Source organism: Xyrauchen texanus, chromosome 29, assembly GCF_025860055.1.
Source record: "Xyrauchen texanus isolate HMW12.3.18 chromosome 29, RBS_HiC_50CHRs, whole genome shotgun sequence".
In the NCBI taxonomy this organism is placed as follows: Eukaryota; Metazoa; Chordata; class Actinopteri; order Cypriniformes; family Catostomidae; genus Xyrauchen; species Xyrauchen texanus.
In genome coordinates this window covers 36,297,141-36,314,623 of record NC_068304.1, presented here as the reverse complement: position 1 = coordinate 36,314,623, position 17,483 = coordinate 36,297,141, and the positions used below count along the sequence as shown (strand labels likewise).

Genomic DNA, 17,483 nt, shown 5'->3' with positions numbered 1-17,483 from the left:
GAACAGGAAGGCAGATGAGGGGCGAGGATCTAAATGCAGGGTAGGCTTTATTGGACAACTAAAGAGACAAAACAAAAACAAAGGAAACACCCGCAATGGGGAAACACAACAAAAACACGAAAAACATACAAAGGTAAAACTGGCAGGATGAACATTAAAGACCACGGAAACAAGCATCCATATACATCGACGATCAACAAGGGAATGGAGAACAAACAGGGTTTCTATACACTGGAGACATGATGAAGACAAACTACAATCAGGTGAGCACAATGACACAGGGCTGGCAGTGATGAGGGCCGAGGATCATGGGAAGTGTAGTTTCTGACAAAGACAAGTGAGACCCAGGGCAGACAACAAGGGAATCGTGACACTCAACAAGCCACACGATTAGAGGTGTCATTCATGTATGGAACACGAGCAACACCAATTCAAATAATTGCCATTGTTTGTAAGGGTTTTGAAGTGGTGTTTTTCACATGTTAAGTACTCCAGATTGGAGGCTACCATGTGTTTTAAAAAAGAATGTTTTTTTGTTGTTGTTGTTTTTTTGTAATGTGTGTGTTTGTGTGACTTGCAATAAGTTGTATTGGGTTTCTTTCTGCAGGATATGAGAAAACATGTCATGATGACACTACTGGACACAGAACAGTCTTATGTTGAATCTCTACGCACACTGATTCAGGTATGACAGCCATATACACACACACACACACACATTTTTGCTTTTCTGTTATGTTGGGGAATTTCCATTAACGATTGTTTTTATATTGAGGTAATATCTTCTAACCCTACCCATAAACCTTACCCTCAATACCTTACATTTTCATTATGACATTAATTGTTTAGTGTGTTTATTTAGCTGTTTTTCTAGTAGCTGTTGTAGGTTTCAGGTTTTACTACCCTTGTGAGGACATTTGGTAAAACGGACCCACAGATATACAGTATATACAGTATAAAGTTAATTGTAATGACTACAGACCAATATTCTGCCCATCCATTAAAAAAAATATTCAATAAAGGAACATTCAGGGTTCAAAGCGCTTTTATAGAGAGAACAGGGGATTCAATCACCTCAATCACTCCCAGTATATTTTAATATAATTTTACAAGTGTTTTATCTACTATTAATGTTTGTATTGAACTACACTTACCAATTTAGAAGGTGATATGGCTGATACGATTTCAATGGAAGACTTTATTAATTTTATATTAAATTGTACAGTCTCAGCTGATAATGCAAGTGAACCGTAATACTAAAATAGTATGTCTATGAATGCACAAAATAACACAGTATACTAAAAACATAAAATGAGGATTCAGTAATGATGGGGATAAAACATGCTTTTTTTAAACATGAAAATAATATGCTTAATGCAATATAACAATTTCAGTTTCCTAAATATTAACCCGTAACCCGTACATGACATAATGACGCAAGAATGTATGTCATAAGCCAGTGATTTCATGCCAAATCAAACCCGACAGCTCAAAACACAAATCATTTTTATAGGCTTACCTTAGTGAATCGGGGTAAGGTAAGGATATTGATTTGAAAACTTATTGTTTATGTACTCAATCAATAATGGCAATTTCTTATCATTTCTAACCAGAAAATCTTATATAGTGCAGCTTTAATGAGCTAAAAAGAGAGAATCATATTGTCCCATCCCTTATGACTCACTGCAACATAGTCTAGCCAGTATATTGGCTGCTGTAGGGTTGCCATGGCGACAAGGTGAACGAGTCACAGACTAAAACATCATGCGAGCTCAAGCCATGGAGTGCACTTTCAAAATGACCCTTATTACAGACCAATCCTCACTGTTATTTATGCCCCATTCTGTGTATTTTGGGTTAAATGATTGTTACAGTCAACATCATTACACCCATAAATGCAATGAAGTGGGTGAATCTTGTTTGACTAAAAGACACAAGCTCGGGCTAAGCGATCAAGGTGTAGATGGTTACATGCAGGATAAGGGTGTGGAGAGGTACATGATGGAAGAATGAAAGACGGAGAGGTTGATCGGCACAGTAACGTTTAGGGGGGTTCAAACGCTGGAGGAACGTCGGCCAGATGTGCACTAGTCAAAACATAGAAATTGAACCAGCCATTGACCTTAAACAAACACACTGATATGCGCCAACATGGTGTGGATGTGTGTGTGAAATCTTTCCATTAAACACTGAAAATTAGGCAAGAGGCAATTGAATGGTTAAAGTATGTACTGTTTAAAAAATAACCTGTATTTATTCTGAATTTGTGAATTATGGTACTGTAATTACCATGGTTTCTACCATTATGTTACCATGCTGTTTGGACATCTTGGCAATACAATTCTATAAAGTATCTTGGAGTCCCATGCAAATACCATTATGCTTATTCATTACCATGGTATATATCAGAATAAAAAGATACCCCATTTGGTCACATTCTAAGTCCAGAAACAGACTTTACACAAGTACACGTACACAGATGTGAGCACTTGGTCAATGCGTGGTTTGGTGGAGCATGTATAACGTGCGTTCTTGCATTACTGTGGTGGTAACAAACCTTAGTACTCAAGGGAATGATGGAGTTACCTTCAAAAGTCTGTACCATAAAACTTGATTAGTTATTATTTAAGTAAGTTGATATAAATATATATTGCTCATCAATATTCTCTTCAAACCATTGCTCCGTCGTGACAGTTGTTGACTTGAAGGTGAAAACTCACTGTAGAAGCAAATAGTTGACCCTAATCTTGCAATAGTGCCCCTTGTGGCAATGTTGAGAATGCAACGTATAATTAATTGTGTTAGAAATTGCAGTCCGATCTATTTTGGAACTCAACCAGGGCTGGCCTGGTAATATGGCATACCGGGCATTTTCCTGGTGGGCCGACGCACTATGGAGCCGATCAGGGACGGACTGGCCATCGGGAGAACTGAGCGGGCCGGTGGGTCAGCTGCGAAGTGTGCCGAATGGGCCGTGATAAGCTCAAATCAGCTGGCGTGTTATGCAGAACGGACCCCAAAATGGCGCTGCGATATGCAGAAAAGCACCCCCCCCCCACACTCAACAACTTTCGGATCACCATCACACACATAGTGAATGTTGGGGAAAATGTTGTTTATAAATATAGGAATATTATAAACATTGGTCAGTTTTATTCAGCACTGAAAATAATTGATAGAAAATATTTCAGGCTTAATAGGCTATTTTACCAATATTTGTGTGTACTCTCTGCTTTTTGTGCTGCATTTGATTTGTTAGAATAGTAGCATGCTAACATCAGCCTCAGTTGGAATCAACTGTGTTAGTTTTAGTCTCTCGCACGCTACATAAGGAGCACTGTTTGTGTGGAGCATATGAAGTTATCATTAATGGATCCACTGCCCATAAAGGGCATTTCAAATCAGGCACTTATGAGGTTTTATTCTGTAAGCATGTTACCTTAAAAGCTAGCTGTCTTTGTAGAAAGTTCAGAGTTCTCTGCATAAATTACCTCTGCCTGTTTCTCTGTTGTTCTTGTCTCAGGGCTACATGAAACCCCTCAAGCATCCAGAGAACTCTCCTCTCTGTGACCCGTCTCTGGTGGATGAGATGTTCTGCGATGATCCCAGAGATATTTGAACATCACGAGCAGTTTCTGGAACAGGTGGAGGACTGCGTAAACCAATGGCACGACAAACAGACGGTCGGACACCTGCTCATTCAGTCGGTGAGTTTCTGTCTTTATTCAACAGAAAGAAATGATTCACAACAACATGGGCTGCATCCCAATCAACATTAAGTGCACACTAGAACTATGTGAATTGACCTCCCCCCATTTTCCATTGGTCAAACAAACATGTAGTCCTGCCCCAAACTCATTACATTGGTTGAGTCAGAAGCAGACATATTAAGCTGCTCCAACCAACAGAACTATATTTTTAAACCGCCACAATGGTTACATTCTTCAGGAAGTCGACTTATGAATAGTCTACTTAGAGTTGACATTAAACTGACATAGGAGAAAGTATTTTAAACTTGGAAATATTTAACCTTTCAGCTTTACAGGTAATTGTAGCTCTAGTGTTAGCATTACTGCTACTACAAATGATTCTCTACAGCAGACCACAAAAAAAACGTAATTACAACATGATGCGTTTGCTCCATTGAAACACTTTTATTTAATACCACAGGTTTCAGTAGAAAAAACTACAGTATCCAGATCCCTTAAAGAAACACTCTCTTGAACTAGATTTACGTTCTCTAAACAAGCTAAGTACCTGACTGCTCTCTACCTTAGTTTGTCAGTTTGTCGACTCGTTTTGTCAGAGCAAATAACAGTCTTTCCTTTGACGTGTGAATGTGAACCTGACAGGAATGTCTAAACAACATGTAGCAAGTGGTCTTGAGGCGGTGTTAGCCCATACTGGGGCAGATTAGGTCAGACAGATTAAAGCCCCACGCTGAGACCCTCTGCATTCCTTCAGAGAGAAGACATCTTCACCTTACATTGAAGGAACTGTTAGGAATAGTCCCTATTTGCTTATTTATACTACAAACTATTGTGCCAGTATAAGTATGTACTTCGCTGATGGGAAAGTATAGGCTATTCACTGATGAGTATGTAGTAAATTAGGACTCAAAAATTAGCACATACTACCATGTCGTCAAACTGAATGTTCAGGCTAAAGTGTACTTCGCTTTTCTGAGTGCAGGTAGGTCTAGCTCACAGTGCACACGACAAGGGAAAAGCAGTATGTTTTAGCCTCAAAGATGTCTGAGCTAACATAGAGGATGCCTATTTTGATTAGACCATTGAAAAACACCCATCCCGATTTGAAAACGCTCACTGATTGGCTCACTGAAAACTCTCATTTTTGTTCCACAGAGGCAAACTTCAAGAAATGACATACAACCCAAATTACAGTACATACTGGAGTCAAAATAACCAAAAACAAAGCAAGAAACGACATTATTAGATTTAATAAAATATCATATTATTGAATTACAATTGCTATATTGCATTCAATTAATGTGAGTGTACGATTACAAACCAGACATGGAAACGGAAGCCAAAACAAAACACAACAAGTCTCCGGCCTTAACTAACAACTGTACTTCTTAGAATAGTGTTTATTTTACGAGTCAAGTGATGAAAGCATCCATGAAAGACATTGTGCAGATTTGTCACCCTTTGTCATCCTGAGCTCGTAAAACAGGGACTGTGTTTCTTTCAGGTGTGTGTAAATTATCCCCCTGCATGCATGGTAGTTAATCATTACAGTGCAGACTGAATCGCACACATAGAGCGCTGAGATGAGCTGCCTTTCCTCACAATCTGTTATGCTTCCTACACAATACACAACTTTCAAAGACACCGGATCATGGTACCGTTCATATTGCACCATTGTCTGTCTTGTCATGGAAGTCGTAGCATTTTCAAATTACATGACGAATCGGCAACATGGGTGAACGCATTACACAATACATTTCACTATTGACGAATCCCAGACGACTCTGCCTGGACTCCATATTACGTTTCACAACAGGGCACAAGTGATTCGAGATACGAAAACATGCCATTTACATAATGTGTAAAGGCATCATATATTTTATTGGTTCAAAAAAGTACCTCCTACTGAAAAATCTACCTATTTGCTCACCTGACTGTTCAAGAGAATTGGCAATTTCTCCCCAAAACATCTCTTTCTGCACCCAGTTCAGAGGTAAATAATGGTAAGTGGTCTGCCCTTATATAGCGCCATTTTAACCTTTACACTGCGTCTCATTCACCCATTCACACACCAATGACGGCAGAGCTGCCATGCAAGGCGCTAGCCTGCCATTGGGAGCAACTTGGGGTTAAGTGTCTTGCCCAAGGACACTTGGGCTTAATAGACTATATACCAAGGAGTCGTGTGGGCCAGGAATCGAACCGCCAACCCTACAATTAGTGGCTGACCCGCTCTACCACCTGAGCCACAACCGCCCCTATCAAATAGGCACTGGTGCTCCTGCCAATGTTCCACTAATTTTTCCTCCATTTCTTGGGTCCAATGAGACTTTCTTGATACCACAGCCATGCTAGTTGATGTTCTGTTGGAGGTACATGTGGACTCCTCCCACTGAAACTTTCCGTGCCCATTTCTTGCTCTCTCATTGGCTGTAGGTCAACGCTGCTGTTGTATTCAGTCAATACATATTTCACATTGCACGGTTTGGAATCGCAGACAGGTCCAGATATTTAACATTCTAGATATCTCTCTGACATCGGCGACTCGTCTGTGTCGCTCACGGTAGCGAGCTCTGATTTGCCTACGATTTAAGGTTTTTGTCGGCGATCTCCACAAAACTGTCGGCGAGCACAAATTGGGCTTAAAATCATGTAGTGTAAACTCTGGCATTAAGGAGATTTATTAAAGGACTGTCTGTCTGTCCACAAAGACTTAAATTACTAAACAGCTCTAGTTGTCCTGACTGTCATTTGGACTGACTCATATACGAAGGGTCACGGTGACTCTCTTTGGCTTTTATTCTCTTTCTGTCCATCCTTTTTCAGCAGCCTTTTCACTGCAAAAAGTACCAAAAAGAACCATGGTAATACCGTGTTTTTGGACACGTACCAAAGTTATTGCATGTTTTTGAGTATGTGCCATTGTAAATAGTATCATTCTTTGGACATGATGCCATGGTAATACCATGTTTCTTTACATGAAATGAATTAATTGTATATTTTTGTTACAGTATACCCTGTATATCATGGTAGATTGCATTGTTTATTATGCCATGGTAATACCATGTTTTTTGGACATGTACCTACAGTAAGTGATTGCATGTATTTGGGTATGTACCATGGTAAATAGCATCATTCTTTGCATATGATACCATGGTAATGCCATGTTTTTGGAAATGTACTGTAGTCATGGCATGTTTAGGTGTATGTACCATGGTGCATAGAATAATTCTTTGGTCATGATACCTTGGTAATACCATGTTTTTGGACATGTACCATGGTCATTGCATGTTTTTGAGTATGTGCCAGTGTAAATTGTATCATTCTTTGGAGATGATGCCACGGTAATACCATGTTTTTGGACATGTACAAAAGAAATAGGATTGATAAAGATCATCATTCTTTGCACATGATACCATAGTAATACCATGTTTTTTGGACATGTACCTACAGTAAGTGATTGCATGTATTTGGGTATGTACCATGGTAAATCGCATCATTCTTTGCATATGATACCATGGTAATGCCATGTTTTTGGAAATGTACTATAGTCATTGCATGTTTAGGTGTATGCACCATGGTAAATAGAACAATTCTTTGGTCATGATACCTTGGTAAGAACATATTTTTTTGGACATGGTGCCATGGTAATACCATGTTGGGGTTGTGTACCTTGGTAAATATCATCATTCTTTTGACATGTGCCATGGTAATACCATACTACAGTTGTTACACATTGGAGTGTCATGTAAATATCATAAATAAGGAGATCGTATAGATTCACTAATCACTTTATTAGGAAGAGCGTTCTGAGTAAAATCAAGAGACTGTTGTGTGAGAAAATCCCAGGAGATCAGCAGGTGCAGAAACAGTTACAGTTACTACACAAGCCAGCTCATCTGGCACCAACAATCCTACCATGGTCGAAATCACTGAGATCACACTTTTTCCTGATTCTGATGGTTGATGTGAACATTAACTGAAGCTCCTGACCCGTATCTGCATGATTTTATGCATTGCTGACACACGATTGGCTGATTAGATAATCGCATTAATATGTAGGTGTACAGGTGTAGTGTACCTAATAAAGTGCTTGTGAGTGTATATGAAAGTATCATGGTATAAACATCTGATTGCTTCACTGTACCATGGTACCGCCATAGTACTCTTTGGTAAGCAACCTGTAAGCAACTCTTCAATTTAAGTTTTACTTTGTCATTTAGCAGACTTTGAAGCTTGAGTTAAACTAGCCTTCATTCTGTAAACATCTAAAGTGTCCTCAGTCCTTCAAAATACTTCCTTGCAAACTTCTTGAGGATGTTTTGGAGGCGTACAGCTATTGCGTGCTTTGAGAAAGTGTTTGTGTGCATTTCTGATAATGTTTTGTCTTTCTTTTCACAGTTTTCCAAAGAGATCCTTGCCAATATTTATTCAGCATACATAGACAACTTCATGAACGCCAAAGATGCAGTGAGAATCGCCAAGGAGGCCAAACCTGCTTTCCTAAAGTTTCTAGAGGTACACTTTGGTTCTTTGTGTGTTTGTGTCTCTTTTTAACACATACTAAAATTATTTCAATTTAAATCAGTATTTTTATTTGGTTAGTAGCCATGTGTAAAAAGCAGTATAATAAACTGTCAATCGGTCATCATCGCAAAATAACTTTATTTTGCTATAATGACAAACTGTACATTACTCCTTTCATATATCAGTAGATATTTTCAGCTTAATCATTGCATGTTTTTGTTAGATGTGTCCACTTGCATTGTAAACTCAATGGATCGAGGATTAATGTCATCTAGTGGTAAATGCTGAGTTCCAACTGAACGCTACTTTATCTAGTAAAGTGTGGTTGAATAACCACACACACGCATTTAAAATCCCAATAAGGTCAGTTGTTTTGTTTGTTTCTCTGTCATTCTGTCTCTTTCCTCTTCAGCAAAGCATGCGTGAGAACAAAGAGAAACAAGCTCTGGGTGATCTGATGATAAAGCCAGTGCAGCGGATTCCACGATACGAGCTGCTAATCAAGGTAACACTAAACTTACCTCTTTATTTTTGTCTATTATTATATTATTGTTTTCTATGTATTTTTGCTGAAGATAGGAAGTTTTTGCTAAATAATATGACATTTTTGTTAATGACTGCAGCAAAAAAAAAAAAAAATCTCTGCTGCATTACTCTAGTAAACAAGACGAGACCTGATAAAGTGTCAATCGATAAGTCACATCTCTTCTCATGTTAATCTGAGATTTTGTCCTATATAGCCACAAACACCAACAAGATATTTTGTGGCTTGTTTGGTTTCTATGTTGTCACATCATGCTGCCTACCTCCACCTACAGTTAAATCTCATTGGTTCAAAATCTTGCTCCACATAGTTGTTTAGTAAAGTGAAATTGAAATCATAATTTACCCAATTTACTTAAAGGTAAACCACTTATTAAGGCAAACCTACATATTTAACCCTTATGTTGTTTTCCAGTCATTTTGGCTTGGGCAACTTTTTTCTTTATTTATTGCAATTGGAATAAAATTCCTTGACTTCATTCACATGTTATCTGAAAACACACGCGCACAAGAAAATGACAGTTTTCTTTCAATTTTATTGGTTTTATTTCACTTTGTTGCACTTGTAGCATTCCTGGTCAAAAATGACCGGACATTGGAAATGAATGGATTTAGACCAGTGGTTCCTAAACTTTTTACAGTGGCATACCCCTCCAAACATTCAACATCCTTTCGCATACCCCCTCCCCTCTCTAACGCATAGATAAAATTCACAAAAGGTCATTTGAAAATATGTCTGTTTAACACAAATATCTTTGTAAAACAACTCCCTTATATTAAACTTGTTATATTTGTACATGTTATATTAATCATATACATTATCGATTGAGATGGGAATGCTAGATATGAGATATCTGCATAATTTGAAAACTTCCCCCTAATCAAGTCGCGTGGTATGCAAGAATAGCGTTCGGTTCTGTGCCTGGAATTGCAGGTACGGCATTGCCAGCTGAATTCGAGCATTGAGGTGAAGTAACTGAAATTGCACGGTCAGCTCAAGGTGCTTTTTTATGTCACACTTGACACTGTTAGCAAGGTTGAGCTCATTTGCTGAAAAAACATCATGCAACAATGTATAAACAGGTCTCTACCGTGCAAGCAAATGTGATTGAAAATTTCTGCGTGTGAATATGGAAAATTATTTGGTGGCGCTGCATGTCTGACAACTGTCATTAAAGCTTTTGAACTTATACCTTCAGTATCAAAACTCCCCATGCATCTAACCTTAAATACCAATTACGTTTTAAACTCAACTAAATTCGTGGACGACTGACATGTGCGAGTCTGGTAAAACAGTGAAATGTTTTATTTACTATCACTATGCTACGTCACCTAGCAGTGTGCTGGGCTGGCAAAAAATTACACTTGTTATACGGTTAAAAAATATATATTTACTCATGCATCGTGCGTCATATCATTTGCGTTTTTAACCACAAAGATAGGGTTATTTTATCGCATATTTTTCTGACTTTTATGAGACAACCATTTTGGTGTTCCTACACTAGAGTGCATGCAAAATAATTTTTGCCAGTGAGAAATACATGAACTGGATTTGAATGTTATATTAGACTGTGATGAAATTGAAAGAACAGTAAATATCAGAATGTTATTCGCGTACCCCCATTGTCACCTCACGTACCCCCAGGGGTACGCATACCCCAGTTTGGGAAACATTGAATTAGATTACAAAATGCGGAAATATTAAGTGTTCAGGAGCATCGCAATGCTTTAGATGAGCACATATGTGGATGTGTTTTTACACACACACAAAAAACTTTCATAAAATGTAAAAACTTGCTCCGCCATATGTAATACAAATATGTCTTATTAAAAAAGTAAAATGGTTTGTGAACAGTTTCATGTTGACTTGGTCCACGAAAAAGTCCACCCAAAAATGAAACTTCTGACATCACTACATTACTCACCCTTTTGTCATTCCAAACATGCAACATTCTTGCGGAGCACAAAATTAGATAATTTTATGGTAATTTAATCCAGGCTTGTTGGTTGAATTCTGTACAATGACAGTAAACGATGACTCACTTTAACGATTTTGAAGCGCTATAAATTTCATAAAAGTAGTCTATGCGGCACATTCCAAGTCGTCTGAAGGCATACGATCACTTTGTGTGATTAACTGATGTAATATAAGTAAATTTTCACTCATTGCTAAACTATGTAAACAGCGCTGAATCCCATATGGCTTCGATGTTGATTGCTTCAAACCTAATTTTTGGGTTAACTATCTCTTTTAACATCATATATGTTCTTTCTGTGTGCGATTTTGTCGCTTTTTTGTCGAAAATTACTTGGTTAGGACACAATGTTATATTTGTGTTTCTAGTTACCTCCTGTAGTTTTAAAGTGACAATCTGTACTAAATTGTATCTCCATTTTTGTGTGTCAGGATCTTCTAAAGCACACTCCTGAGGAACACCCAGACTACTCGTTTCTACTGGATGCTCAGAAGAACATCAAACGATTGGCCGAAAGGATTAACAAGGGCCGACGCAGTGCAGAGGAGCTGGAGAGAGAGACACGCATCATGCAGGAGATCGAAGCTCACATAGAGGGCATAGAACATGTGAGAGACAAATACGGTGTCACACCTTAGACACTTCATTTTCAGCTCTCCCCTCTGGCAGCTACAAAATTGTTTTAGGGCGTGTTCGATTGATATATGAATGCAGCATTGACCAAAGACGTCTAAACGGACCAATAACAGGAAGTCATTTGCCTAATACTGACCTTAAGCTTACCTGGTTCTTCTCATCATAGGAGCTATGCTGCCCATTACAGTGTGGTACAGGCGTCGGAACCGCCATCAGCCTTCCTTGCAGCATATCTTCATTTGTGTGTGCAACGGAGGAATTCCTGGTGCTGTTTTGACTCCTTTACACATTTTATTAGCTCTTATATAAATTTTGCCCAGCAGCCAGCATTGTTTTGGATGTTCGGCAAGTTCAGTCGCAAAATATACATCATAAAAGCTGTCCAATCAGGTTGTGACTTTTTCCTGATGCCTTTGGTTTTGTATCGTTAGGTTCAGTATTAAAAATGCCAGTGTGAACGCTAAGCGAACCAGGACTAAATGTATAATTTTCTTTTTTGGTCTGGACCAAGAGAATCGAACTACAAGTGTGAACACACCCTTACACAGTTAACGTGGTGTGCACCAGAGTTCGAATTTGTCAAATTTGGTTTGTTTGGGTGGTGTGAGTGCTGTTTTCGAACTCTGGTCCGCACCCGCAAACTGCACCAGAGTCCCTTGAAAAGGTGGTCTGGTTCATGTGAACTCTGGTGTGGTTTGCTGCTAATATAAACACAATTGGGGCGGCTGTGGCTCAGTTGGTAGAGCGGGTCGGCCACTAATCGCAGGATTGGTGGTTTGAATCCCGGCCCACACGACTCCACATGCCGAAGTGTCCTTTGGCAAGACACTGAACCCCAAGTTGCACCCAATGGCAGGCTAGCGCCTTGCATGGTAGCTCTGCTCCCATTGGGTGAATAAGTCACAGTGTAAAGCACTTTGAATACCATTAAGGTTAAAAAGGCGCTATATAAGTGCAGACCATTTACCATTTTACCAATCGTACCAAATCACGGAAGTTAACCGCTATTGATGACGTATAATTCGCATATTTGCAGATATTGTTCTTGTGTAGAAATTTGTGAGCGAATCGGTTCTTTCAATGAATCAGTCTAACTAGTTCAATAATTGTCTGAATGATTCATTAGCGAATTGATTGGGTTACAAAATGATTTCTAATAATTCTTAGGTCAAAAAAGGTTAAAAGTGTGGGAAACTCGGGTGCGTCCCAAACCGCACATTCTGCACTATTCTGTCATTTTGTAGTGCGAGTAGTATGCTAACACTGAAAATGCAACAAAAAGAAGTGTTCTATGAGTACCCGGATAATGCCCTCAGCGTATGCGGCTTGCCGTACGTAGCGGAAGGGGCAGAGTTTACCTTGAATAAAACCTAAATAATGGAGAATGTTGCAACTAGTATACCTTCAGTGAAGACAGCACCTTACAAATGTTAGTTGAATACTTTACCATCACCCCTTGCTGTGTGAATATGTACATTATTCAAGTTAAATGTGTTGGACTGAGGTTAGTTAACGTGCTAAAGCTAGCAGCAACACATTCCATGTGTTCGAAACATCACTTCCGTCAGCAGTTAAATGGCGAATGCTTCCGTGCTTTAAAAAACATCAAGTGTTCCATTTAGAATGACACTTCACTTTTCAAATTCATACACTAGATGGCTGAGTGCATAGTGTAGTGCGGCATTTGAGACCCAGCTCCTGAGTCAGTTCCCACCCTACCTTTTTTCCCATTGAACTTTGAATATCACTGCAAAGGGTTCCTTGCGATTGGCGTATCACATTGACTTTAAATATCTGATATCACACGAACACAGTAGTACTGTATGATGGCTAGTTTGTCCTCAGCCAATGTCTAACGATGTCATTTCCTGTCAGATCCTGAATCCCCAAAGGAAGTTTCTTAGACAAGAGATGGTGGTAGAAGCGGTGAGCAAAAAAACGCTCCTCGTGAAAAAAATAAGATCTCTTCCATGAAGATTATGAACTCCCTAATTCTCTGACCCTCTCCGTACGCAGAAAACTGTAGGCGGTAAGAAGGACCGATCTCTCTTCCTCTTCAGTGATCTGCTCATCTGCACCACTCTTAAGAAGAAGTCAGGAACTCTACGCAGAAGTTCCATGAATCTGTGGGTATCAGCTGCACATTTGCCATTTTCTTTTAATAGCTCAAAGATGTTTGGATGAGAAACCTCAAGACTCCCCTGAGCTGTGCTGTAGTGTTCTTCAGGCAAAAACAAATGCTGTTTACCTTCAGAATCATACTGCACCCTAGTGGACAGTTAGAGAAATAGTACATTTAAAATCTGCATCCAAGGTCCAGTAATGCACACTATAAAGTGTAATAAAATTTTACCAGCCATGAAACTGCTTTTCATTATTTTTATGATGGTAGTTTTTCATTGCAACAGATATTTTCCTTATGTCTTAAATTTGAAATACTTGCATCTCTTACATTAGCAAGGGTCAGACTACCTACCATGTATTCATGCTCCATGTGTAGTGTATACAGTTCCTATTGGCCAGAATGGCTTTATTGAGTAAACAAAATCTGTCAAAGCCATTTTGGAAAGTTTTATATTCTCCTCAAAGCCATTTTTAATTATATTTGGCACTTGGCATGTGTTGATTTGGTTGCAGTTGGTACACAGGACACTCAATGCTGGTTACTGTGGTTAAGCATCTTGATTAAGGACACAATGTTGATTGTTCTTGTTATCTACACTTGTTGGGTTTGCTACATTTGCTCAGTTACAAACTAGATCTTTATCTCATGTTTGAAGTGTTATTTACTGCAGACTGCTATTACAGAGTGCTCACAGTCTCTCCATCTGAACTCTTTCAGGTATTCTGCTGCTAGTGTCATTGACACCTCAAGTAAATATAAGTTCATGTGGAAACTGCCTTTAGAAGACTTGGACGTTGTTAAAGGTTGTAATATCATTTCATACTGTCAACACGACATGATCAACACTAATTTTTGTCATGGATGATCAAAAACGTATTTTATTAACCCTGTTTAATTTCTTCATGACAGGCTCTAATCAATCCACCAATAGAGAGAACATCCAGAAGACCATCAGTCGTTTGGATGAAGATCTCAGCACACTTGGTCAGATCAGCAAACTGTCAGAAACGCTTAGTTTTCCTCATCAGGTCCGTCTGTCTTGTGATTTACAGTAAAATATTGTTTTGATCGGTTTTCAATGGTAATGTGAAGGACTTCTTTGAATAGTCTTGCCCTCAGAAGAATGAAAGTAAGTTCTAAACATCTCTCTCTCTCTCTCTCTCTCTCTCTCTCAGAGCTTGGATGATGTGATAAAGGATCTGATGGCGTCAGTTCATCGTGAACTGGCTGAGAAGCAGTCTCTGGCCTTCAGCATGACATTATTGCCCACTAAACTGGAGCTCAGCACTCCCTCTTCCGAGAACACCTTCATATTTGAGTTCAGCAGTCCTGATGCTCGCAGTAACTTTGAGCAAGCGTTCGAGGAAGCCAAAAAGAAACTCGGTAAATATTGCACCACCTGCACTCACCCGCTGTTTAATTTTTTTGTTGTTTTAACAGTATATTGAGAGCAATCAAATTAAACTCATGCTTAAATTCCTGTTCAAGTAAAAAGGGAAAGAAAATGATTGTCTGATTTTTCGAACAGTAAATAAAGAATCCACAGAATATACAGCATCTAAACAATACTTAGAGACACTAAACTCTGTGTAATTACATTAGGCTGTATACGTTCCTTAAAACACAGCACATATTTTATATATTCTTGGAAAAACCCAACAAATATTATATATATCTACAAAAAGTAGCACATATTTTATGTTAATGAAAGAAAAGATGGAAAATGGTAAATGGTCTGCACTTATATAGAGCCTTTTAACATTAGCGGTATTCAAAGCGCTTTACACTGTGACTCATTTTCACACACACACACACACACACACACACACACACACACACACACACACACACACACACACACACACACACACACACACTCATACACCAATGATGGCAGAGCTGCCATGCAAGGTGCTAGCCTGCCATTGGGAGCAACTTGGTGTTCAGTGTCTTGCCAAGGACACTTCGGCATGTGGAGTCATGTGGGCTGAGAATCGAACCCTGCGATTATTGACCAACCTGCTCTACCAGCTGTGCCACAGCTGCCCCAAAACCCATGTTGTGTATATTCATGAAAACCCAACAAATTCTGTATTCATTAAAAAAAAAAGCATATACGGTATATATTTACAATATTCCCAACACATGCATACATTTTTTACTATATAAGTATATGAAAGCTCTGCACAAATGTTTTGTATTCATCAATATCACCATATTTTTCATTGTCTGTCTAGCCATGAACAAGGACCAATGGGAACCTGAGTTCCTGAAGGCCATCCCCATCATGAAGACCCGCAGCGGGATGCAGTTTTCCTGCGCCTCCCCGAGTCATAGCTGTCCAGAGAACACATATGAGGTGTGGGTGTGTAACAGTGATGGTTACGTGGGTCAGGTGTGTCTGTTAAACATCCGTGATGAGCCGACAGTGGAGGCCTGCATCGCTGTCTGCTCAGCCCGCATCATCTGCATCGCAGCCGTACCGGGCCTGAAGAACAGGTGAGTGACTCGCCTGAGACCTGATGTCCCTGAACACATGTGTTTATGAGAGGACAAATTCCCCAGTTAAACACTAATAATAGATTGTTAACAGTGCACCATGAGAGAATATGACAATCCCTTTACAGAAATCACATACATATTACTAATAATGTGTAAAAGAACATTCTGGATTATTTTAAACTTAATATTGACGTACTCTACTGTATTTGTGGCTATGTGTCTAATGACAAATGATCAAAGGTGACAATACCTTAGTGTGTATACAAATGGGAAACACCTTTACAGTAAATACACTATTTGTTACAGTAGAGAACGAGTTGGCCATTCCAACCCCTCCGTCCCGTCTGAGTCGAACCCTACAGTCTCTACTCAACCCCAGCTCCACATCTCTATCTCTGGCTCGTCTCTGGAGCTCAGCGAGCCCACTGTAGTGCCTGCAGCAGAACTCGTGCCCTTCGACAGCGATGATACGGATGATGAAGAAACTCCCAGTCCTTCATCCACACTGCAGAGTCAAGCATCCCATTCCACAATCTCCTCCAGCTTCGGCAGTGAGTTCAAACACAGACTCACAGATTTACAGAGAGTACGCTGGCAAAATTGTCAGCAAATAAGCACTTGGTCTATTCCTATGCAATACAACACTGTCCATTTAACTCCATGCCCTAATGTCATATTTTTGTTACCTCATATCAGTAATATAAGATGTTTTTGTGTGTGTGTATTTGTTTGTGTCAGATAATGAGGCAGCGGTGTCTAAAGACATGGCCACAGAGACAACCAGCTCTGAAGAGGAGCAGGAGTTTCCTGTCCCCAGCTCGTATGGCGCCCCTCGGCTAAGCGCGGACTGTCCCATGGATGGACGAGCCATGCGGCGGTCTAGTCGAGGGTCTTTCACCAGAGCCAGCCTGGATGACCTGCTCAGCCTCGACCCAGAGGCGTACCAGAGCTCCGTTTGGCTCGGGACCGAGGATGGCTGGTGGGTCCACGCATGATTTAAGTGTTATGAGGTTATAAACAACATGAAACTGCATTCACAATGCCTTTAACTTCCATAATGTGATGTTGGTGATATTGTTTAAAATAATTTTTCCTCACCCACTTTGCCATGTGAGTAGAAATTAAGATTATGAAAACAATCGTTTCATTTAGAATAATGTGCACTGATGATGAATCATGCACTGTGAAATTAGGGACATTATTAAAGTAAATGGATTATAATGCTTAACACGGTAGTTCATGTACCTTTCATATGAGAAAATTTGAAAAATCAGAGTTGGGCAAAATTTGGGATTTAAGGATTGGCTGCTTTCAATGAATGAGTTGGAATTCTAATTGAAGTGGCCACGCCCCACAGGATGTTGAATTGGAATTTGAATTTGAATTATTATGTCAGGAAAAGGATTTTTTTTTTTACTGCAATTCAAATATATTCAACACAGTCACATGAACGTTTTGTGACAA

General features: G+C 39.4%; 1 protein-coding gene across 1 annotated transcript in view; it reads left to right on the top strand.

The window, feature by feature from the left end:
* The window catches only part of LOC127623221 (rho guanine nucleotide exchange factor 17-like), a 97,132-nt gene that overhangs the window by 69,229 nt on the left and 10,420 nt on the right, over positions 1-17,483 (top strand). Inside the window, 14 exon segments of the mRNA XM_052097557.1 lie at positions 608-685; positions 3,524-3,595; positions 3,597-3,707; positions 8,112-8,228; positions 8,650-8,742; positions 11,188-11,364; positions 13,268-13,318; positions 13,409-13,518; positions 14,235-14,320; positions 14,427-14,545; positions 14,693-14,900; positions 15,755-16,016; positions 16,329-16,570; positions 16,758-16,998. Of these exon segments, the coding sequence (XP_051953517.1) occupies positions 608-685; positions 3,524-3,595; positions 3,597-3,707; positions 8,112-8,228; positions 8,650-8,742; positions 11,188-11,364; positions 13,268-13,318; positions 13,409-13,518; positions 14,235-14,320; positions 14,427-14,545; positions 14,693-14,900; positions 15,755-16,016; positions 16,329-16,570; positions 16,758-16,998 (1,967 nt within the window).